Source organism: Diceros bicornis, chromosome 3, assembly GCF_020826845.1.
Source record: "Diceros bicornis minor isolate mBicDic1 chromosome 3, mDicBic1.mat.cur, whole genome shotgun sequence".
NCBI lineage: Eukaryota > Metazoa > Chordata > Mammalia > Perissodactyla > Rhinocerotidae > Diceros > Diceros bicornis.
Genome location: NC_080742.1, coordinates 80350328 through 80375430, shown reverse-complemented (window position 1 = coordinate 80375430; position 25103 = coordinate 80350328). Strand labels below are relative to the sequence as shown.

Sequence of the window (25103 nt, the reverse complement as noted above, 5' to 3'; positions counted from 1 at the left end):
GCAATGTGTTACTCATTAGACAGGGAGGATCAGAAATTAATAAGATGCAAAGACTCCATCCCTGCCCTCCAGGAGTCATGGCCTAGTGGACTACTGGTTGAACTGGACAGTGAATGAGTGAAATATAATACAACAAGGCCAGTCTTGTCCCAGAGACATAAACAGAGGCATTAATGAGATAAGGGCCCAATGTGACCACCTCTCCATTAGTCAAAGAAGGAAGAGGAGATGGCCAGGTGGAGGAAGGGGAAATGGTACTGCAGGTAGAAGGACAGCATGGGGAGAGCATGCTCATGGCTGAAGCACCAAACACATGAGGGGACGGTGGACCTGGACACCATGAAGGGCTTAGGCTGCATGGCAAGGCATTTGAGTGTTACCGTTTGGAAGAAGGAGACCATGTTGGGTTTTTAAGCAGGAGGGAGCTCTTATAAAGTTGCCTTTGTTTCCTGGGGTGAAGTGTAGAGGTGGGGTTAACTAGGCAGGAGCCCATCGCACTGAGAGAGCAGCCTCAGGACCTTCCTCTGCCAGGCTGGGTCCATGTGGGTCCTTGTTAGCCGAGACCCTGGAGTCAATTTGAACTAAAATTCAATTTCTTTGTTTGCCCTAACTCTCATGGTCCCTCTGGACAAGCCCCTCTATTCCAGACCTCCCTGTTCCCCAATTCAGCAAAAGAGGGCACCATCCTTTGGAGATGGACGGTGGTTGATTAGGCCCTGGGGGACCAGGGTTGTTAACTATCTGAGGGACGGTGAGGAAGCTAGAGACTCTTGGCTTCCTGAGGACTGGGAGAAAAAGGGATGGATTTGTGTAAGATTTGCTCTTCCTGAGTGTTTGAGGGAGGATTCTCTTAATGTTAAAACATGTTTTGCTAGACCCTGGAGTTTTAGGTCCTCTGCTTTGGGTTCACGCAGGTTCTATGACTTGTGCCTCTTCCTCCCCTGTGCCCAGGTGCCTGTCTTGCGTGGAGAGCCCATACCGCTGCCACTGGTGTAAATACCGGCACGTCTGCACCCATGACCCTAAGACCTGCTCCTTCCAGGAAGGCCGAGTGAAGCTACCTGAGGTAGGTCTCGGCAGCCAGAGTGGTGAGTACTGCTTGCTGTGAGCATGGGATACACAGGCAAGACTTCCCTTAAGAAGAGAAAACAAAGGCGAATCCCGCAGGACCACCCCTTTCCTCCCAACCCTGACTCCTAAGAGACCACTTCATGAAAACAGTAAACAAGCAAAGCTCTGCAGTGGGGCCAGTAGGCTCTGGGCTAGTCCTGAAGGTTCATTTACAGACAAAGGTGCATTCCCGGTGAGTTCTAGAACAATTCCAGAAAGATGAGTGTGTGTGTGCGTGCGCATATGCACGCATGTCCTAGAAATAATTGTAAGTACATGGCAGGACTGTGTACTGACTCCTCAGCTGTCCTTTGGAGCACTGTCCACAGAGCAGAATTGAGATCAAAGAGGAAAAGTTGAGTAAAAGGGAGAGAGGAATAAGAATGAAAGAACGGTCAACTTACCAACCAAAGTAGTGTTTGTCAGAGTGGGGTTCCCAGGTCAGTGCATCAGCATCACCTGTGAACTTGTTAGAAATGCAAAGTCTCCAGCTCCACCCCAGAACAACTGGATGAGAACTTCCAGGTGGAGCTCAGCACTCTGTGATCTGCTGCATTGTCCAGCTTGGGAATCACTGAGACAGAGTGGGCTCCATGGCTAAGCCACTCTGTTTGTATTCCCTCCTAATTTTTATTCTTATCCTTGAAAACTGTTCATCACCATAATAGAAATTCCCTACGCCTATGGTGTTACCTCTCTTAGAATGTCAGTTTGTGGGCAAGGACCTCAAAGATAAGGGGCATAAAAACACTTTGGAAAAGTTTGTTGTAGTTCAAACAATGTGGTGCTTGTGTGACTCCAACCATAAGGAGTAGTTCAGTAGTTCTGAACAGATTGGTTGCTTTAGAATGCTGTTATTTAGAATAGAAAGATAGATGATAGATAGATAGATAGATAGATAGATAGATAGACAGATAGAGATGAAAGAAAGAAAGAGAGAGAGAGAGAAAGAGAAAGATAGAAAGAAAGAAAGAAAGAAAGAAAGAAAGAAAGAAAGAAAGAAAGAAAGAAAGAAAGAAAGAAAGAAAAGAGAGAGAGAAAGAAGAAAGAGAGAAAGAAGAAAGAGAGAAAGAAGAAAGAGAGAGAGAGAAAGAAAGAAAGAAAGAAAGAAAGAAAGAAAGAAAGAAAGAAAGAAAGAAAGAAAGAAAGAAAGAAAGAAAGAAAGAAAGAAAGAAAGAAAGATTAGATAGATAGGCAGGCAGACAGTCAGATAGATAGAAAGAGAGAGAGAGAAAGAAAGAGAAAGAGAGAGAGACAAAAGAAAAGAAAGGAAGGAAGGAAGAAGGGAGGGAGGGAGGAAGGAAGGAAGAAAGATTAGACAGACACACAGGCAAACAGTTGATAGATAGATAGAGTGAGCAAGCAGTAGTGGTTAGACTCCACTGAAAGCAGGAGCAGAGCAGCCAGCCTGGTGCACCCTTAGCCATCACTGGACTCAGACAGACTCCAACATCTTCACACACACCCTCAGTCTTGCATGTACCTTCCAGCCCCCTTCACACGCCCACACAGGTACCGTGACCATGTGGCAAACCATACAGCTGTGAGAGCAGGAAACTGTCCTGGTGCGGGAAGCATAAGGGCTGTTTGGGGGACAGGAGGGGCATGGCCAGAACAGAGAGGCCCATCACAGTGCCCTCACTCTCTTCTACCCCTCTAGGAACCCTAACTTTGGCCAAACATTTAATGGCGGGAGGGAAGCTCTCTCATCTCTGAGGCCAAAAGGCAAGAGTGATGTACACCCACTAGCAACAACTGCTGCCTTGGGCTCCCCTAGCCCAGCGGGAAAATGAGTGAATTGTGCCTGGCAATGAGAAAATCTGGACCCCAAATCCCATTTTCCCAGGCTCTGATGGCTTAGCAGGAGTTCTACAGGTGGAGAGTGAGCAGAGCAATTCATTTTAGAGGTAGAGCAAGGAATGGTGAGGTGGTCAAGGGGAGAGAACGATTTTGATCAAGTAGGGGGACAAGAGAAGCAAACAAGAAAGAAAAAGCAGAAATTTGCAAACCTCCTTCAAAGTAATTAAATGATTTGGGGCCTTTTAAATCCACCAGATAGCTCGACGTTTCTGCTTTCTTTTATTCTTGGGCCTCTCCACACGTGAAACCTCTGCCAGATACACCTGTCTGAAAGCTGGGGGAGGCTCTAGGTCTCCACTCCCATCAAGTTGGTTGCAGGTTTCAGACCAGAACAAGACAAAGTTGTGGAGTTTTCCGGACACGAGGTCCACTTCCTCTACAGTGGGGTCTGTCTATGGCTGGAAATGGCTGCTCTGGATTCATAATCCTGAAAAGAGATCCAGATCTAGATTGTCCCTTTATAGGGAAAAGGAGGAAGGAAATTACATCTTGGCTTTACAAAGAAGTGTGAATCTAATGTTTATGTGTCAATTCTCTAACTAAGACAAAATGGATCCAGAGCTAACAGGACTGAGATGAGTCTGACAGCCAAGGGGCGCTCCTTTGGCATGAAGACCCTGATAAAAGGCTGTGCAATATCCTCTGATCTTGGGCCTTGATCTTGGGATGTGGAGTCAGAAGCACAAGGGCTGGCTGACCCACCAAGGCTAGAGGCCAGGGGCCCAGGAAGCAACTTTTTCTTATTTTGTTCTGAAACTTGCAAATTACTTGATGAGAGTGGAGACAAAGAGGTTTTCAGCCTCTCTCTGGCTTTCCAGACAGGTCTATCTGGCAGAGGTTTCATGCGTGGAGAGGCCCAAGAATAAAATGAAAGCAGAAACAACTGAGCTATCTGGTGGATTTCAAAGGCACCTAATCATTTAATTACCTTAAAGAGGTTTGCAAATTTCTGCTTTTCCTTTATTATTTGCTCCTCTTGTCCCAAGTTTCTTTCTTTTAAATATATAAAAGGAGCTTACATCTGCTGCTCAGAAAGAGGGGAAAAAAAAAACTGGAAGAGAATAAACCAGGAACCCACCACATTTCCTAGTACAATTCAGGGATCCCTGTAGAAGAACGATGTCCTCAAGTGCCCAGATGGCAGGCAGGCACAAAGCCCCATCTACACCGGTTGTTGGCAAAGCCTGCTGGGGATTCACAGCACCTCAGAGGATTTGGTGCCAGGGCCCTGGGAAAGGAAGAGGCCTGGAGGAAATGGCCGATGGAGGGACGTGGAGAAGGACTGACCTTCCCCTGCTGCCTTTCAATTCTTTCCATTTCATGTGAGCCGTTGTATGGTGCGCCTGGCAGACCATTGCAGTGAGAGGCTCCCGGGTAACTTGGAATCGCCATGCCTCCCTTACCACATTATTGAATGGAGTTAACTTTGGCTCCTCTTTTTCTTGGAGGCTTATTTACTCTGAGAAAAGGGAATTCTAAGGCTGAGCTTCTGGTCCAAGATTGGAGGTTGCATCCTACCCAGCTCAATACTAGCGCCATTTTGAATATCACATAGAGGAGAAGCCAGAGTTGACCACCTCGTGATGGTTGGTTGTAGCAGCATCTTCTTGGAGAGTGTGCCAAGGGAAAAGAAGTAAATAATTATTTGTGGACTCTTGACTGATCCAGCCATTTTGTGTCAGGAGGGAGGTCACTGTCTTCAGAGGTTAAAAGAAAGCCCCCGGCTGCTAACGGAAAGGCAGTGATTTTTTTTTATGTCGTATTGTTTTCTATATTTTTGTTTCTGGGAAGAGAAAGTAGCAGGAATGGGGGTAACAAATAAAATTACACATTCGAAAGGTGATTTTGTAGAAGCTCTCGGACACCCGTGTCCCTTCTCCGTGCCAGGGGAAGAGCTTATTTGTAGCATGATACTCTGAAGCTTTGCTACATGTCACCTTTCATCCTGCATTACCCAGTTCCCAGAGCATTTCCCACAGGCAAGGCATTGTGAGAGTTTTTAAGGTGTGTAAGGGATCTCTAGATTTGTATTTAGAGATGTGAAAAATGAGACCATTGGTCCATGTGATCTCTAAAGTTCTATAATTGTAACTGGAAATAAGCTAGAAAGCACCCAAGAGAAATCTGTGCCCAAGAAGTGGTCTTATAGGGTGAATGTCATGTCCAGGCTTAGGGCTCCCACTTCTACCTAACAGGGTGACACACTCAACCACAGGGCCTGCAGCTCCCCTGACATCCAGGCCCAGACCCACCCTCTTAGAATGAAGGTGAGACTCAGGTCCAGTGATTGTTCTGCAAGTCCCTGGGTTTTCATTTCCTTTCAACCCTTGAGTGTGAGGGTGCAGACAGGGTCCTTTTGTGAGCCAAGAAGGGGGCTGCCAGGGGGCTCTTTGTCTACCCAGCGCCATCTTGTATCCTCATTCATTGGAATAAATTTCAACACTGGCTTTGTTGACTGTCACCCGGAATGTGGAATTACCTGCTTTTTTTTTCCTGAACAAAGAGTGCATTCAGGTGAAGTTATTGGTCTGGAATAGAGAACTGGTTGATCACTGTTGTTATTACATTAATGGCAAGTATTCTAGCATAATTAAAATTATGAGAAATAGAATGCCCAATAACATATGTCATTTATAGTAACTATATTCCAGTTACAAGGAATGATTTTGTTTCAGCTAATGATGGCACTGTGATAACAACCCTGGGTCTTTAGATCAGCTGCCAGGTCCTAGGTACTGAAGGGAAGAGGGAGAGGAAGGCGAGGGAAAGCTGAAGTGGGATGAGAGTCTTCCTGCTCTCAGTCCTGTTCTCCCAATGTCAGCTGAGACTCCTTGCTACCCAATGGAATGGCTGTTCACTGGGCCATTAACAGGGCCATTAACAGGGCCATGCCCTCACGTCCACTAAGCAGAAAGGGCCACCAGTCCCCAAGTAGCTTTGAAATCCCCAGGCTCCTCCACAGGCTGACCTGAACCCCCGTCAGACTCAAATACCTAAAAATGCTGATCTTTAGGGAACAAAGGTGAACTTTCACGGGAAAGCAAATCCATTGACAAGAATTTATCCCCGATGGACTATTTTACTGTTATTTCTCATCTTAACCGAAAAGCAAAGTGAGCTGCGGCTAAAGTTCTGTTCTCTGGGCTCCAGACTGGACAGCCTTTGCTAGGAAGGCGAAGCACATCTGGCCCCTGTGCACAGGCTCAGAGAGGAGGTCCCCGCAGCTCCTCTCTTCTTAAAGTTCAAGCAGAGTATTTACTCCAGAGAACAGTTGTAAGATCAGAAGAGGCAAAATGAATTCTATTTGATTTCCAAAGCTGTGCTTGAAAGGCAATCCCAACCTCCCTTACCACTCGATACCCCTGTGATGAATCCATAGCCATGGCTCGTATCATGAAATCTACCGATTCCAAGTGTCAGTCCTCTCCAGGACTGCAGAGCTGGCAAGGCGAGGTGGGTGCTGGCCCCTGGATTGCTGCTTGGCCCTGGGGCTGAAATAAGCCCCGTGCCCTGAGATGGGGCAGGCCAAGGGCATTTAGCCCCACAACTGAACTCAAGGGAAATCAGGCCAGCCCACCTTGTCAGTGATTCTGCTTCCCTTCTTGTAGAGGAGGCAACACCACCACCCTTGCCAGGCCCTTCACCCTCCGTTGAGAAAACGAAGCCAAACCCAGCTAAAGAACTTGCTTCCAGCCATGCGCTGCCCCCACTCAAGGCATTCCACTACCGGGTTGCCATTTCTCCAGACAACTGCACTTTCCATCAATCTCGTCTGCCCCTCCCCCCTTAAGGTTATGGGTCTTTCCTTTCAGTGTTATTACTTTCCTCTCTCCATAAACCGGCCCATCGTAGATCACGCTAATGGCATTATAAACTTGGGGAACAGCAAGAAAATATATGGTGCGTTACATTTTTGTATTGGGCACCATGGGTCTGAGAAGGTGAATGTAAATTTGGGGATTGGGGCTGGCTTGTGTTTGGAATTGATGAGGGCTGAGGTGACATGGGGGGGGAAAGTGACCTGCAAATCACGCCCCCCTCCACTCCCCAAGCTCTCCTTCGAGCTTCACTTTCCCCCAATCTTGCTGTAACAACCAGGCGAGTTAGAGCCTTCATCTTGTAAACACACTGGGGGCTGTAAATCCATGGCCTACCACCCCCCTCCCCAGGCAGCACCAGCCCTGAAGGCAGCCTTTTCTCTCGCAGTGTGGCAGCATTCTTTATGTCCTTGTTCAATTATTTAAATATGCAATGAAACCTCTGTATAAAGCAGCCACCGACATGCTGGATGCGGTAGATGGCAAGGCATCTTTTTTAGCTTCGTACTTCAGCTTGGCGTTCATACTCCCTGCGATTAGCAGTGCTATCTTTACTTCTATGTGCATTTAAGTGGAGACCAATATATGCACGGGGCTGGACAGATGACCTGGAGCCCGCTGGAGCCACCCCCTGAAAGCCAAGACATTGAAGATTTTTCTTGCGCCTCAAGCCACCGCCACTCCCCACCCTCAGTCCACACTTCCACCTGCAGAATGTGGCCACAGGCAAGACAGCCTCCAAGGGAACCTGGCTGTTACAGTAGGCGTTCGTCTCCAAATCATCTTGTTACATGCAGGTGTTTTCCTCCCCTCCACCTTTCAAATGATAGTTCTGGTGAACTAGAAGTATCTAGTTTCTCTTTTTTTATGGTAAAAAGTGTCTTCCTTGAAAAGAGAAGAGCAGTGTGTCTTCGAGGCATTCTGTATGGAGGGTAGATAATCATCTGGGGACCAAAGTCAGTAAGATGATCAGGTGAAGGTCATGGTCATGGTGGGAATCGAATGAGGTAACAGGTGTCCTTAGCTTCTTTGTTGTGAACATGGGGTGATCACGTGTGTTGGGCTCTGAAACCAGATAGCCCAGGGGAAGTATGTGTACGGTGATGGGTGGTGGGATGTGCACTGGACTGACTCCTTGAACCCCTTGTACTGTGTTAACTAGAATCATGAACGGTGTCACACACTGCTACCAGAGCCGTACCCACCTGTACAGCTGTACCTGGTTGCAATGTACCAGTTATTAGAATATTAAAATATTTCCCTTCTAGTAAATAAATGTCCACTTCCAGGAGGCCCACCTCCCCCACAAAGTCCCCTAGACCCTACAGCATGCATTGAGTTGGTGGATATTTTGAACACCACACTTTGAGCTAGTTGAGCAGACATTGTTATCCCCATTTTAGAGATGGGAAAACTGAGCTTCAGAAAGGGTCTATAATGATGTGTTCCAAGTCATCTAATGGGTTAATAATAGAACTGGGACCGTAAAATGCATCAAATCCAAACCAGCCTCTTCATTTCTATGGATGAGGAGACACAGAGGGTTTGAGGGACTTGCTCAAGGCCACGTGATTGGCTGGCAGAGGTCCTGTCTCAGGCACGTGGTACATGCAGCTTCAGGATGTCACCTCCCAGAGGAGGGGACTGCTGTTAGGAGATCAGTGGATGGAACTGGGACCACCCACCTGTCCCCTTTGTGTTTGGGGCACTTGGAGCTGCTGAAATTGTCAGGCTCTGAAGCCTGGAGGGATGGAATCAGCTGGACAGTGGGAGCTGATGGGCTGTTTCTGGAAAAGCACACAGAGGCGGGAGCAGGGGAATGGAGCCTTTGGAAGTGAGACAGGAAAAGGAAGTAGGTGAGGGACAAGGTGCAGTGTGAGCTGGGGGAAGAGAGGAAAGAACAAACGTTTGGTGAATGCTTGCTGACTCTGCACCAGACACTGTATATGTGGTCGTTCATGGAGTCCCCCACAATGCCCTTCAGAAGAGGAGTTTCTAATCCTCATTTATAGTTAAACCAAGCAATGATTAGAGCCCTTTCAAGACTCTGAAATTAGCAGGAGGAAGATGGACTTGCACTCATAGTTACATGATTCTCTAACGGGGTTCTTTCTTGCTAAGAAAGCTCAAAGGTGAGGACGGGGTTAGGTTGGCCTGAGCTCCCATGGAGGTTTCTCTGAAATTTCCCACATGCATCAGACTTAGAGGTGGTTTTGTACCTGGGGTCCCAGCATGAGGCAGGTCAGGATCTGGGGAGCTGGGGTGGGAGGAAGGGGCAGCGTGATGGCAATGGTCCCTTCATGCCTTGTTGCCTAGGGAAAAATTGCCATTTTACATTTCAATTAGGAGGGACACTGGGGTCAATCAGCATCGCCACCAGAAGAAAATGGGCCCAGCCCAGCCCTGGGCCTCTCCAATTATTATTAATGAACTTACTCTCAGAGCCGCCAAGCTTTTTATATGCAAACTAGGCCTTTATGGGGCCACTGGCAATCAGGACTCATTAAAGAACTCATAACAAGCCTCAGTAAGAATCCTACAGGGGACGAGAAAGAGGCTTATGCTTCCGTATCCTGGACTAGAACCAGTCCAGCCCCCAGGCAAGGTTCCAGCCCACAGCAGGAGGGTTTTGCAGCTCCCTAGTCCTGCTGGTCTCAGGACCCTTACCGACCCACCGCCCCATCCTGAGTGGTCCCGCCCACCAGTAGGAACTTGCGTCTTTCATTAACAGGAGGAAAGATGGTGGGTTGGCATCTGAGTTCTTCAGCTGTCAGCACATCTCTGACACTGAGCCATTATTTTTCCTCTCCTTGTCTTGGTTTCTCCTTTGCAAAGTAGCAGGGATCCATTAGGTTGGTTCAGAGGACTCTCAGATTCCAGACCCCCTCAGCGCACCATTCATGAGCAGCAACATTTTGCTGTAGGACGTGGAGGTGAGAGATCCCGCACTTCTGCTCTTACTCCAAACGCAGCCAGAGACCCAGCTGCCCCTGCAGATGAGGCTGTAGCAGGAGGAAGGTCAGGCTTGAGCATGCTCTAGGGGCAGGAGAGCTGCCAGGGCCTCAGGCAGAGGGAGGAGTGGAGTCGGGATGACTGCCCGGGACCTCTGGCTGGCAACCCCCCCCTTTCCATAGATCTTCTCTCCCGATTCCCCAACATCACACACCTCCCGCTCCATTCCTGAGCTTCATCCTTTTCACAAAATCACTCTTGTCTTCTACGTGACTCACATTCTCATCTTGCTGGAGCAAGTGAAGTGAGATGGCCGCCGAGAGAGGGGCACAAGAAGGAGCTGCTCAGACACTCTGTCCTTGTGGGACCTCAAGTCTCTGGGGACCCACATGCTCTGGCGCCTCAGGACCACATGCAGGGTTCAGTCCTCCACCCATTCCTTCTGCCTGCCTCCCTGCTGCTCCTCTTCGTTTTGTTTACTTGTTTTTAATTGTGGTAAAATACACATATCATACAATTTTCCGTCTTAGTTAGTTTTAAGTGTACAGTTCGGTAGCATTAAGTATATTCACATTGTTGTGCAATCCTCATCACCATCCATCTCCAGAACTTTTTCATTTTCCCCAACTGAAACTCTGTACCCATTAAACACTAAATCTCCATTCTCTCCCGTCCCGAGAAACCACCATTCTACTCTCTGTCTCTCTGTATCTGACCACTCTTTGTACGTCATATGAGCGGAATCATATAATATTTGTCCTATTGTGACTGGCTTATTTCACTTAGAGTGATGTTTTCAAGATTCATCCATATTGAAGCATGTGTTAAAATTGCCTTCCTTTTAAGGCAGAATCATATTCCATTGTATGTATATATTACATTTCATTCATCCCTTCATCCATCGATGGGCACTTGGGTTGCGTCCACCTTTTGGCTGCTGTGGATAATGCTGCTATGAGCATGGGTGGACAATATCTGTTTCAGTCCTTGCTTTCAGTTCTTTCAGGGTACATATCCAGAAGTGGAATTGCTGGATCTGCTGCTCCTCTCCTAGCTGCTCTTCAGGATAATGGTGTGGGCAGCCTGAAGGGGAGAAGAAGGGCTTAGTTTAACAAGCCTGGGGTTCTTTCTGAAGCAAGGATTCAGGGTAATCAGGAAGGAGAGAGGCAAGACCACCTCAAATCACGGAATCACGATGGTTAGAGCTGAATGGGTCCTTGGATCCCATCCATTTGACGGATAAGGAAGTTGAGTCTCAAAGTGGGGCTGTGATGTGCTCAGGGTTCCATAGGCTGTCAGAAGCCTGGCAGGCCCTAGAGCTCAGGTCTTCTCCCTCCCAGCTTTCCATGACAGAGGGGCTTACATTTGCTTACAGACCGGGAGGGACAGACAGCTGCCAGTTGCCTGATTGCCAGCGCCCCTGGTCTGCTGTTCTCCACAGTCTCCTTCTGTCTCACTCTGCGGGTGAAGAGTGCTGGGGTTGGGGGCCAGCAGCCTCTGCCGAGAGTCAGCAATGAGCTCATGAGGCATTGTCCTCAGGAAGGATGTGTGTGCCCTGCTTTTGGTGGCCAGCCTGCCCAGAAGCCATCTGTCTGGGCGTACCCCAAGCAGTACCATAGTGGGAGGAATCTGGGGGATGGTGGGACCTGCCTGACACAGGTGCCCAGGCCCTGCTTGAGTTTGCAGAAGGCCTCACTTCTGCCCATGCCAATCAGGCCTGGAACACTGATTCTCTTCCACCCAGCTCCTGAGAATCCAGCAACACACCAGCTTCCACCTCTCAGCCGGGCAGAGCACTCACACTCTGTATACGACCCCATTCTCCCCCCTGCCCTCCCTAGACAGGGCCGACTGCCCCAGGGAAGGGGGCCCGGCAACTCATTTCCTTCATCCCCAAAGACCCTCCAGGCCCCACTCGGCTCCAGGGATGAGCATGCCCATTGCCAGCGTCCAGGAGGCACTCAGGGTGTATCTGCTCTGAGGGGCATTTCCTTAGGGTCAGACCATCCCCAGAGCTCAGGCAGAAGCTTCTGGATTTAAAAAGTCTTTGGGGCTTGTTCCAGAACATTCCCAAATGCCAGACTCAGCCCATGTATGGAAGGCCCTGGAGGCCCCTCCTGCTGTGGCCCAGACTCACATTCCTGAGCCGCGGCCCAGGGCTTTGCCTCATGGAGCTGCTCTCCTGGGCCCCTCTGTCCCAACTCTTGGCAGCCTGGAACTGAGGCAAAGGGTCATCAGCCCAAAGTGGGATGGGTCGCCCAGCCAGCAGGGTTTGTTTGCTAGAGTAGGAGTGTGACGGGAGAGACCACAAGGAGTGGCAGTCTGTAGTACATTAAAATGGATCCTGGGGGCCGGCCCAGTGGCGTAGAGGTTAAGTGCGCATGCTCCGCTGCTGGCGGCCTGGGTTCAGATCCCGGGCGCGCACAGACGCACCGCTTGTCAGGCTATGCTGTGGCGGCGTCCCATATAAAGTGGAGGAAGATGGGCATGGATGTTAGCCCAGGGCCAGTCTTCCTCAGCAAAAAGAGGGGGATTGGCATGGATGTTAGCTCAGGGATGATCTTCCTCATATAAAAATAAATAAATAAAATAGAGCCTGAAGAGGGTGGGGAGGAGGGCTCTCTGAGGGGTGGCCTCAAGACAGTGACAGGGACCCGGGATTTCTCTGTCCTATTCCCTCCCGCACAGTGGCTTGGGGGTGGGCACCAGTGCCTAGGACAGCTTGTGGGTGTGTCCTTGGGGGAGTGGAGCAGGACGAACATCTGGGTTATGTCAGGAGAGGCTCCTGCACCTTTGGCTTCCTGCTCCCCAACCTGCGCCGTGCTCTCTGTCCCCAGGACTGCCCCCAGCTGCTGCGAGTGGACAAGATCCTGGTGCCCGTGGAGGTGATCAAGCCCATCACTCTGAAGGCCAAGAACCTGCCGCAGCCGCAGTCCGGGCAGCGCGGGTACGAATGCATCCTCAACATCCAGGGCAGCGAGCAGAGGGTGCCCGCCTTGCGCTTCAACAGCTCCAGCGTGCAGTGCCAGAACACCTCTGTGAGTGCCCCAGCGCCGCCCCTCCAGGCGGCCTGAGCTGCCCTCCTCCAGCCCCATCACCGTGTCCTGGGGCCAAATCAGCTCAGCTCCGCAGGATTTCCCCAAACACCCACAAAACTGCTCAGCTCCCTGCCAGACTGCTTTTCCCCAACCTCCTTACCCAGCCAAGCCCCTTATAACTGCCCCAGCCCCTTACAACCGTCCCAGCAGAGTGCTGGACTCTGAGGTCACCAAGTCTGCCCAGGGTGTGACCCTGTTGTGGTGACAGCAGTCCTCTCCACCCAAGACAGGGGCTGTAGTGAAAGGGGCTTTTGGGCCAGCCGTGGGGCTACTGAGCGCTGTTTGAGGGCAAATGCATTTGCAGGGCATGTCAGGTTCTAGGAACATTCGAGTCCATCCTCCTTCCTGAGAGAAGCTCTGGAAGCCCTGGGCCCCACCCTCCTACCAGGGCTGACCTGAGGGCCTCATTTGAGCCCTCAAAGGTCCCCTGCTGCCTCTACACCTATGCAGAGGCTGTTTCCCAGGACAGGAGGCTTCTGAGCCAGACAGAGCACCTGCAAAGGGGGCCGTGGGATGGGAGGGAGCTGGCCGGGAGTGTGCTGCTTAGATCCACAAGACCCTGTCCACTACTTAGAAATCCACAGTGGGTCCTTGCTGCCCACGGCTGTCGCCTGATTCCTAGGTACCCCTAGCGTATCCCAGCTATCTCTCTATCCTGCCTGCCTGCTCCTCTCCTGGCCTTGTGGCCCTCCCAGCCCCTGCTCTGCTCTCTCTCTCGTTCTCTTTCTGGGCTACTTCTATGCACCCAGATGCTCAGAGACAAACATGGGACTTACAAACTCGTAACATTTTCAAGCTGTAAGAAACCTTAATGTTCTTCTTCACCGTACAAAAGAGAAGCTGGAGGCCCAGAAGCAGGGGCAGATCTAGGTTTGAGGGGCTGAGAGTTGTACAATTTGGGGGACCTTTTTAAAGAATGAAATATAATGAATATGAAATTAGCTACACAGGCAGGCCTTAGAAGGGGTGGAATCTCCATGTGCCTCAGGGTAACCTGCCCCTGCTCAGAGGGTCCCTGAGGTACACAAGGTCACCCAGCTAGTGAGTGGCAGGGATGGGCCCGGATTTGGGGTCTCCCCCTGTGTCATACTACCTCCTGTTCATCCTCCTTGTTGCTTCTGGGTACTTATGTGCAGTGACTGTATTTGGGGATGTGATGTGGGACCAGGAGAGTCCTGGACAGAGCACATCACGGGCGCACCCCACTCTTCCTGCAGGCAGCAGTCTGGACATAAACGGAGCTCAGAGAGGCCCACACGCTTGCCCAAGGTCACTCAGCATTATGGGGACTGAACTGGCCATTGATCTCCCCAGCTCTGAAACCCCAGATGTGTCCCCACAGCTCCCTGAGCACATCCTGCCCTGGTGGCCAGGCTGTTTTGCAGATTTCTGCCACACTCCAGATTAAACCTGCAAGCAAAGGGGATATTAAACACTCCTGCTCCTCATAAATCCTGAGGCCAACAGACCAGTCCCAAGGGTTTGGCTCCAGTGATTCTCCCCCAAATAAGGAAGTCCCTGTGGGAAGAGAAGGCCTGAGTCCCACGTTTGACTCAGCAGAAGGCAGGGAGGGATTTCAGACCACGGAGAAAACAGCCTCGTTTCCTCAGAGAAGCTGCCCCAGGGATTCAGGCCCCAGAGGTGTCAGGAGGGAGGACAGAGTCTGCCCCCTCTGATGATGGAGCCGTCCGTTCCCTGGACGCCACAAGACGGGGCCTCATGGGCCACGTGCTTCAGCTGACTCGGTTAAATAGACAAGAGTACCCCAGATGACGGCCTGAGCTCCTCCTATGGACTTCGTGCTCAAAACTCTCTCTGGGCCTTGGGAACTAACCTGAGCTTCCAAGAAGCTTGTGGGGACCCGCTACCTTTCTATGTCCTGCCAGAATTGGAAGCCAATTGTGTTCAACTCTCCTCAGCACTCTTGAGCACTTTAAGGGTCACAAGGAACTCCCCAAATGTGGGAGCAAAATCAGAGCCTCCTGGGAACAAGGGCACAAATGAGAATTCAGCAGCCCCCACAGGTGAGGGCCGGGTCTTCTCTGCGGTGCCCCCACGGGGAGCCCCGTGCTGCACCCCGGTCAGTACCCACGGGACAAGGAGAGGTACCCCTGGGCTCTGTGGTGGGCGTCTCCTTGTCTGATGTAGAATTCTTGGGATTTAAGACATGAGCAGGCCACACAGCTCCTTATATGGGCATTTGCCATCTGCAAGCCTGACGCCCCAGGATGCAATGGTCAGTCTGGCTTCCAGCCCCTGGGGGCCCTAAGCCCTGGGTGGGGGTCCTGCCCAACCCGCCGGGCTCCTGAGTACACGGGCTCAGGCACCTCCAGACCCGCTTCCAGCAGACCCGGAGACACCAGAGCCGTAGTGGAAACACATGAGGTTGGGGCTGCAGGCCTGGAGCCCAAGGCGCTGACGGCCAGGAGAGGACGTGGCTTTTCAGCTCTTGGCCATCCCCCTGCCCTCCGCTCAGGAGCTGGGGAGCACTCACGCTGAACTCCGGCCCCTGGAGTTAGGAGTCATCTGAGGCCTCCCCACCCGCCACGGACAGTTCCCAGAGCCTCCAGGTCCTGCTCCCAAAGGAGCTCAGCCCAACTTTGCCCACGTGCCTGTTTTATTTCAGCACCCCATCAGGAAGGTAATGGGAAACTTCATTTCTCTACCATCTAAAGGTCTTAGAAACTGAGGCAACAGGAGGGGTACCCACAGACAGGAGATTCCAGGAGATCCCCTCTACCTACCAGGACCCACTGGAATCATGCAGTTCACGAGGGCTCAGCTCTGACTTTTCCTGGGACCCTCTCTTTTCGGGGGGGGGGGCAGTAAGATCCCAGTCTAAATGCTGGTCTGGGCCAGAATGCCACTTGCCATCAAGTGACGTCCTTAAACAATCTTTGGGGTCATAATCAAGGGTGAGCCTCTGCTCCCGTAGTTATAGAAAATAATGTACCACCAGGGCAGGAATAGACCCGAGAGAATACCTAGTTGATGCTGTGACAGAGGAGGGTGGTCTCTGAAGCCCAGAGAGGGCAAGTGACCAGCCCCAGATCACACAGCTAGGAAATAGCAAATGGAGAACTTGAGCTCAGTTTCATAACACATCCCTTAATGAAAGGTTGGGCAAAAATAATAGCGACTGAGCTCTTTATACCCCAGCCTTAGTGTTAGCCCTGGGAGCGGGGTCTGACCTGCCTCGGAGAAGAATGTGGGAGAAGAGATACTGCTGTTTCATGTCCTCCATCCCTGAGCTCTCTAGAATGGGAGAGGAGGGTGACAAAGAGGTCTCAGAGGAGAGCAGGGAAGGAAAGAGAACCAGGAAACCTCAGGGTGGACATGACGTGGGGCTGGGTGAGCAGGCAGGTGGCCTCCAGCCCACTATTTGGGGACAGGTCCTGGGCCAGTCACTGCAGCCCCAGGGGGCCTGTGGGAGGGGACCAGTGTAGCCCACAGGCAGAGCTAGAGGGAGAGTAACTGTGGTGTTCGTGTCTCCTTTAGAGCAGGTCTCCAGGGAAATGTCAAGTGCTGCTAATAATAACACCCAGTGCCTGCCTCTCTGTCCGGCAATCGTGCGAGTGTGTGGGCGCAGGGGCAGCCCAGCTTCCACCCATCCCCAGTGACCTCACATTTTCTCTTGGTGCCCCAATTTACTATGTGCAGCAAGAGGATGGGGAGACCGATGGGGAGACAGCTTGCCCCCCTTCCTGCTTTACTGGAACACAACTGGGAATGGGTCTGCTGAGCCCTCTGGGGTCCTGGAGATGGACACAGAGCACACACAGGCTTCTTAGGTTGTTCAGATTTCTTCACCCGAATTATAGAACTTTCTAGAAAAATATCTCAGAGCTTGGGACAAGGGACTGGTTGGAGGAAAGAATGTCCAAATTATACGGAGGTCTTCTCTTTGCTTCAGAAGGTGGAGAAACTGAGGGTCACACTTTCCCAAGGTAATGAGCCACGTCACCCACTGGCGGGCCATGGCGTGCCTGACCTTGAGGGAGACACTTAAGTTCTTGGCCCCTGGAGCCTGAAACCCTCCTTCCTCAGCTCTGGGCTTTGTGCAGATTAACTGCCTGCTGATTACGGAGGACGGTATAAATGCTAAGTGGAGCATTTATGGGAGCGGAGGTGGGGAGTCGTGGGGGATGGGAGCCAGTGGTCCAGGCTCCCTAGCTGTCTGCCCCTCCCCCTGTGGGATGCAGGTCTAGGAGAGAGGGCATCCAGGAATAGAGTGACTTCCCTAGAGACTGAGGGGGGGATGGGGAGCACCCAGGGTTAATGATTTCTATAATATTTCATAGTCAAGATCCCAAGAATGGGGGAGAGAAAGAGAAAGCAATGCCCAGCATATTTGATTCTTAAAGTCTTTTTTATTTTCAGTTTTCTTCGAAAAGAAAATGTGCGCGCACACACACACACGCACATCTGAACCCGTACGCATTCTCATACGCATCTCTCTCCATATGTACCAAGTGTCTGGTGCGTAAACACTCAATAAATGGCTGCTGCTATTATTCTACATAAACATAAACACAGGGAGCACAAATATATTTTTGCACAGCATCCCCAAGTGTATACACACAGATTAAAATACACAGTAATATTTGAGTGCTCATTCTGTGTGACAGGCACTGTGCTCAGAGCATCGGATGGTTGTCTCGATCCCTCACAGCGATCCTATGAGGTATGCACTGTTTGCAATCCCCCTTTTCCAAATGAGACTTAGATCATTTGCCCACATTCACACAGCTGGTCACTGCAGAACCACTTTGTGGCAGTACATGTATGTGCATGTGTGTGCTCACATACACATGCATGTGTGAACGCATAGATAATACAGATATGTGCACTGACCTCTTCTCAAGTCAGCATGTGTGTGAACACATCTGTGCACACAGACACACACATACACATGCAGTATTTCTTGCCTTGCTCTCTGAGGGATTTCAGGTCCTTCCTGAGAGGGCCCTGAAGGTTCTATTGGTCTTTGGCCAACACACCCCTGGTCACCACCTGCTATTTCCACTTCGAGTTCTGGCCAGACCCAGGCCTGAGAAGCAGGAGCCAGGCTCTGATCCTGACTTCGGCACCACCAGCGTCCCTCCTAAAGGCTGGAGCAGCCTGAAGCTGACCCTCACCACCTTTCCCCCACTGGGGCCTTGGAGAACGGAGATGGGAAGGGAGATGGGAAGGATGGGAAGTGGAGCTTGGCTAGAGGAGGAAACAGAAGGGAGGTCTGGAAAAGTGTTCCCTCTCTCTGCCCCCTACGCACCTCTCCACCGGGCAGTCCACCAGCTCCCTGCTTCTAGCCGACCACAGGGAGCAGAGATTCTCTAACTTTACCCGGCACAAGAAGTGCTAGAGTACCTTGTTCAATCAAAATACTCCCCATCTCCCGAGATTCCAACTCAGCAGTCTGGGGTGGGGCCCTGGAATCTGCATTTAGTAGACCCCCCCCCCCCCCCAGATGATTCTGATGAAGGTGGTCCATAGACCACTCTGAGAACCACCAGTCTAGAGAGCAAGAGGTTTTCTGAGAAAACTCAGGATTACTTGGAACCACCCAGCCTGCCCCAGACACAAAGACCTTGATCTCTGGGGAGCTGATTACTGTGCCACATGGCAGAAAGCTTACGAGTCACCAGTGGAGTGATGCGATGATCGAAAAGTTCTCCACTGTTGTTTCCACAGGGCTGGGGAGCTTTGCTTTATTCTGTGGCTTGAGCCCAGACCCTGTCCCTGGCTGGTGTCATGGTCTCGAGGGAGGTTCTCTAAGAGTGTGGATGGTGTGGCGCAAACCCCCACCGTTGTGGGGGAAGCACTGATCGCGGCTCCCTGGCCTGGGCATCCATCACCTAAGAGTTAGTGAGAAATTCTGGAGCACTGAGGAAGGGCAGGACCTAAAGAAGGCTGGACATACATCCTACTTATGTTGTGCATGTGGATGCCGTCACAGTATATTCACATTGGAGCACTCAGGAACTTAGGGCAATTTCCCAGATCAGGATTACAACATCCCTTTTGGAGGCCTCTGCAAATAGGCTGCAGAGGCACGGATGACAGGCCCTGAGACCCTCCTCAGCCCGTGCATTCCCGCGGTTCTGTGGCTGTCCTCCCGCGGTGAAAGCGCTGTGGCTAGCCTGGCCTAGGGGGCACCAGCTGCCATAATATCCATTGACACCGCCACAGGCCAGCCCCTCCAAACTTTAATTCTGAGTTAAAAGAGCCCGTTGGCTCTGCAAACACAACTTCAAACCAAATCCCATGGACTGAACTCTTTCCACAAATTGCCGGCCCTCAGCACCTCCTCTACAGAAAACCTGTCTCGGTTCCATTCGTCTATCCACCCCCCGTAGCGGGCCGAGTCTGGTGGAATAATGAGAAAATCACCAGACAGGGATTGGAAATGCTGCCCAGGGCAGGCTCGGGCTCCTGTCGCCTACCCTCCTTCTCTGGGATGGAGAAGGGTCTGCTGTCAGAAGGCAGTGGGGCTGGCATGCCTGGGGGCTGCGCCTCCACCCACCCGGCATCCGAGCAGCACCTCCCACTTCATTCCCTCACACCTCTTAGCACCACAGTCCCAAGGCCAGGACCAGCCAGTGGGCATCAGACACCCCGGGAGAGCCGGCAGGGAAGCAGGACCCACAGGACACCCTGTGCAGGTCTGGAGGCAGCTTCTGCGTGGGCAGCCACAGAGTTGGGGCCTGCACCCCATCTTTGAGCCTTTGGAGTCCTGACCCAGATTCTTGTTTGTTCTCTAGGCTGTCCTTGGGAATTCCCACCTGACCTCTGAGCTCCCGCCCAGTCCTCCTCTCTCTTAACCCCCAGCCACTCATCCCTGGAAGAGTGCAGCCCCTTCACTTCTACTCTCTGCAACCGCCACCCTGCCTGGGGGTTGGTCAGCCCTCTCCAGGTCTCTGAACGTTTCCTAGAAATTAAAGTTCCCAAATCAAATCAAGGACCTGGCAGGGCCTAAAGGCCAGAGTTCCCCTGTGCAGTCAGGGAGGAAGTGGGCTCTTCTCTCAGTTAAACTTCCTGGGGAAAGCCCAGCTGGTGGGAACAGGCCTCCATGGAAGGGGGACCGGTAGCTTGCTCAAATCTGCTCCGTGAACCCGCATCCAAATGGGTGCACCCCTGGGCCTGGCCCCTCCCCTGCCTTAGCTTCCTTATCCGCTGCTCCCCGTTCCTTGAAATGTGCTTCCCCACCCTGCCCACCCACACACGTGCGTGTGCGTACATGTGTACACACACATACACACATACAGTCATGGCCAGCCCTTAGCCCTGTGCACTCTTGAGGGCCCCAGGCTGAACATCTGGCCCTCCCTAGAAATCTCTGTGACCCAGCTTTCTTCTCCCCGCCCTGACCTGGCTGCAGTATTCTTATGAAGGGATGGAGATCAACAACCTGCCCGTGGAGCTGACAGTCGTGTGGAACGGGCACTTCAACATTGACAACCCAGCTCAGAATAAAGGTGTGGAAGGTGGCCCCGGCGGGGGAGGCGGGTGGAGGGAGGGAGCAGCCCTGCATTCCTGGGCAGATGTCCTACCATCTGAGGCTGGGACTGCGCGTCTTGTCCTCACCCCCTGGCCCCTCCTAGGCCCTACCTGCCACCCCAAAGTACCTCTTGCTCTTTGCCCGCAGTTCACCTCTATAAGTGTGGAGCCATGCGTGAGAGCTGCGGGCTGTGCCTCAAGGCAGACCCAGATTTCGAGTGCGGCTGGTGTCAGGGCCAGGGCCAGTGCACCCTGCGGCAGCACTGCCCCATCCACGAGAGCCAGTGGCTGGAGCTGTCGGGCGCAAACAGCAAGTGCACGAATCCCCGCATCACCGAGGTAAGCTACGGTCCACTGGGCTTGCTGCGGGCTGCTGAGCTGCGCCCTGCCATGGGGCTGGGGCTCTGACAGCCATGGTGGCCGTGGTGTCAGTCACCCCAGTGATGACCAGGTGCACTCGGATGCCCCGGCTAGCTGGAGGCATCCTTGTTTTCCTGCACAGTTTCCCCAGAAGCTGTAGGCTTGGTTCCAAGGTCTTTCCATCATCAAGGCAGGTAGAAAGCAGAAGGGGCTCGACTGTCCTGTTGGAGTCTCTACATGAGCTGCAGCGAATAGGCCTCAAAGTCCTCGCCACCCTCCCTTTGTCTCTAAGAATCTCGGTGACAAGCCGTGAAGCTCCATCAGCAGCAGCCTCACCAGGCAACCAGCCCATGAGCGGAGGCTGCATGGGGGTCAAGGGCGCAGACCCCAGCCCTGGAGAGGCAGAGAAGGTCGATATGAAGAGGCTTCAGGACTCACCCAAAGCAAGACCTAGGTTGTAAGACGGCAGAAAGGAATCTGAGCACAATTCAGGAGCACAGAGGGCTCACAGGCCATGGAGCAGTGAGGGGCAGGGCAGAGCTAAATGTGCAGATATGTGGGTCACAGAGAATGGGGTTTGAACCCCGGCTCTGCCAACTTATTGCTGGGTACCCTGGGCCTAATTCATCACCATCTCCATGCCTCAGCCTCCTTACCTGTGCAGTGGGTCTAAGTGTCCATCTCTCAGGGTAGTGATAAGGATTATATGAAAGAATACATGCAAAACACTAGGCTCATGCCCAGCCAATGGGGATCTCAGCATCCTCCTCATCGATCATGATTAACGTTGTTAAAATCATTGCCATGCATGTCTAAGCCAAGGGAATCGCTGCCCCTGGCATCTATTTAGGTCACCCCATGTGAGTGGGGAGATCACCTCCCCACTCCACACTCCCGGCAGAAAGACCCCCTGAGTCCCACCCCCCCCCCACTGTGGCTAGAGTCCCTTGCTCCCCTGATAAATAAGGATGAGGTGTGAATGTCTCAACAACAGGACTGTGTCTGCCTCACCTCTGTGCCTCTAGCACAGGGCTTAGCACATAGTAGGTGCTCAATGCCTCTTTGCCACAGTGGATGCTGAATATATTAATGGAGCAGAGGGGAGTGGGGGGAGAGGGAGAAGGAAGCTCAGCCTCTGCTCTGTACTAGTGAGGATAGACTGGGCACGAGTCTGTGCAGTTTCACAAACGCACACGGATTCCATAATCTAACAACAGCAGTCACGATAAGAGGCCGAATGTTTGTGTGGTGCTCTATAGCTTGCAAAAAGCTCTTCATGTCGCTCACTCCATCAGTCCTCACAACAACCCTACTGTATGGTTTCCTAGGGCTGCTGCAGACAAGTACCGCAGACTGGGTGCCTTAAACAATAGAAATGTCTTGTCTCGCAGTTCTGGAGGCTAGAAGTCCGAGATCAAGGTGTCGCGGGGTTGGTCCCTTCTGAGGGCCGTGAGGGAGAATCTGTTCCTGGCCTCTCTCCTCGGCATGTAGACAGCCATCTTCTCCCTGTGTCTCTTCACATCGTCTTCCATTTATGTGTGTCTCTGTGTGTCCAAATTTCCCCTTTCTATGAGGACATCACTCATGTTGGATTAGGTCTCACCCTAATGACCTCATTTTAACTTGATTACCTCTGTAGAGGCTCTGTCTCTAAATAGTGTCACATTCTGATGTCCTGGGGGTGAAGACTGCAAGATGTGGATTTTGGGAGGACACAATTCAACCCATAACGCCTGCCAAGACCACGGTTATTATCACCATTTCCCAGATAAAAGACCAGTGCTCAGAGACACTGATTTACTCTAACCAAAGTGTAAATCAGTTCAGGGGGTCTGATCCCAGGTGCCTCAGTTCCTAGATTAATGTTCTCTTCCACCACAAAGGCAAGACACCCACGTGTTCCCTCGAACGTCCACTCACAAACTGTGCCCACACACCAGGGATGTGTAAAGGCAGAAAGGGGCTTGACTTTGGGAGTGAACAGCCTTGCCCAGCAAAGTGGCCCCTCAGGGTGGCCCTCTAGATGTGCCCCCACTTCAGCCCCTTTGCCCCCTCCCTTCCTGATTTTCCAGGTACTGGGGGCTTCTCTCAGTCCCCACTTCAGTCTCCTGCATGGGTAGGAATCTCAATAGTGATTCTCAAACTGGGGGAAAATACTTATGCATTTAACTCACAGAATTATCTGGGGAAGGAACGCAGATGGATGCCCCTCTGCCATGGCCCCACACCTGGGCCGGGCCCTCTCCTCCCTTCTCCCCTCCCCCACCACAGAACCCTTAACAAGAAACTCTCCCCAGGGACTGCCACGCATGACGGCTAATGGTGTGTGTGCCACAAACAGTGGACTTGCTTTCTTCTTGGCGTGAGACCAAGAAAATCACAGAGAGGAGGTGGTAAATGAAACAAATCTCTCTGCGTTGGAGGCTGTTTACTGGCTCCATGCTGGCATCAGCCCTCCGGGAACCTGGGAACCAAGGACTGGGCCAGAGATAAAACTCCTTTTTCAGGACAGCAAGCCACGGCTGGAATATCATGCAGCCACTGCTGCCAGGTGCCAGCAGTGCTTTGGGGACTGGCTGGGCAGCAATTTGGGAAGAACATGGACTCCCCCTTCCTGCCCTCCCTGTATATATCTACCTCTCTCACACAGAAATGGGCCCATGTCTCCAAGGGATCTGTCTTTCCACTGCAGTGGGAGCACGCATGTGCAAACCCTACACTCATGCATGCTCACTCGCAAACATGCATGTGTTAAGAAGCAGGAAGTATCTTGACTTTTGTAGATGAATAGCCTTCCCCCACAAAGCTGCCACTCAGGGGCACCCCAGACTAGTTTCTTTCCCTTCCCCATCTCTCACCTTCCCCTCAAGATGGAACCCCCAGTTGTGACCCTTGAGGTGTAGAGAGAGTAGGAAATGTTAAGAAGTGGGCTATCTGGGCTCCTTCAATTGAGAATCCATGGACATTGGCCAAGATCCAGGGGCTGGTGTTCAGAGGCACCGGGAATGGGAACTATGCCCTTCTCTAGTCTGTCAAATGCCAGAAGAGGCTGGCATAGAGTGCCTTCTGCCACTAAGGTCACCACTGTGAGATGTCATAATTAGATTGTGTGAATTGTACGGAGCCCCTACCTCAAAGCAGGCCCTTGGTTGTTGAATCCCAACATTCCAATCATGGGTGTTTAACAACAGTGACATCTTAGAGGGGAAAGCCTGTCATTTTGGCCAGTATATGAGAGTAAAGTCTAAATTAAATCCAACTCCTTAGAAACCAAGCCAAACAGTGAAGGCAGAGGGGTTGTGACAAATGCTCTTCTAACTCCAGGAAGGTGCTTGGATAGTCAGGGGTTTCAATACAATTACAACTCAAGAAACAAATATGGTGCCATGACTGGAAAGTCCACAAGGAGAAGTGAGACATCCTCCCTGCTCTCAGAGACTCAGGATCTGAAGGATGAGGAATCAGACACAAATAATTGTTACCATGAAAGGAGCACAAAGAAGGTGACTTGAAATTTCAACGGAGAGGGAGAGAGAACATCTGATTTTGGGGAAGTGACATGGGAGAAGGATCTGGAAAGATGGGTGGTTTGCCATCATGTGAAAGGCTGTGGGTTGATAGGAGGCTTGTTCATTTTCCTTGAAAGTAGAACCAACACAAGCAAATGCCGGAAGGCTTTAATCTGGATTTTCTATTAATTTCCCAGTAACACTACAGGTCATGTTCCATTCCCTCATCTCTTCTCCTGTGAACTGGGAAGAGGAACGAGGGGCTTTGAACACTGCTCCTAAAACCACACACAAACGTGGACTGCTTTATTAGAAGCTCCTGTCCACTGACAGTCCCAGACCCGGGTGCCCTTGTGGACTTGGACCCGACTCAGGGAATCAGGCAGAGATGGGGAAGAGCCAGCAGCCTCTCCTTGCCTCATCAGCAAGTGGGTGATGGCTCTATCTTGGTGCCGGCCAAATTACCATGCTTCCTCCCTCCAGATAATCCCAGTGACAGGCCCCCGGGAAGGGGGTACCAAGGTCACCATCCGAGGGGAGAACCTGGGCCTGGAATTCCGGGACATCGCCTCCCATGTCAAGGTGGCCGGCGTGGAGTGCAGCCCTCTGGTGGATGGCTACATCCCTGCAGAACAGTAAGTGGAAGCCACCTGAGACATGGGGAGATACGACTGTCTGTTGTTGTTGACTTATCTTCCCTGCCCAGCAACAGACAGTCTTAGAGCTTGGGACAGGGAGGAGAATGCCCCTAACATTCTAGGATGTGGCAGGGAGTGGCTCCCATGACGCCCCAGCCTCTGAACTAGCTAGTTGCCATATTGGGGCAAGTGCAGAAAGAGGAAGGAGAAAAGGCTGGGAAGGAAGAGAAAAGTGATTGTTATCTTCGTGGGGTGTGGCTG

At 51.7% G+C, this 25103-nt stretch overlaps 1 protein-coding gene across 1 annotated transcript; it reads left to right on the top strand.

Moving 5' to 3' along the window:
* Positions 1-228: 228 nt before the first annotated feature.
* Positions 229-24843, top strand: LOC131400043 (plexin-A4-like). Its single transcript, XM_058534717.1, has 6 exons — positions 229-236; positions 952-1066; positions 12578-12778; positions 20217-20313; positions 20484-20674; positions 24688-24843. Exons 1-6 carry the CDS (start codon positions 229-231, stop codon positions 24841-24843), a joined length of 768 nt encoding a protein of 255 aa, XP_058390700.1.
* Positions 24844-25103: the final 260 nt, after the last annotated feature.

Excerpts from the sequence above, each read along its gene's own strand:
- LOC131400043 (XM_058534717.1), top strand. Across the intron at positions 1,067-12,577 it reads GCCGAGTGAAGCTACCTGAG|GACTGCCCCCAGCTGCTGCG; the intron begins GTAGGTCTCGGC and ends CTCTGTCCCCAG. Across the intron at positions 20,675-24,687 it reads CGAATCCCCGCATCACCGAG|ATAATCCCAGTGACAGGCCC; the intron begins GTAAGCTACGGT and ends TCCTCCCTCCAG.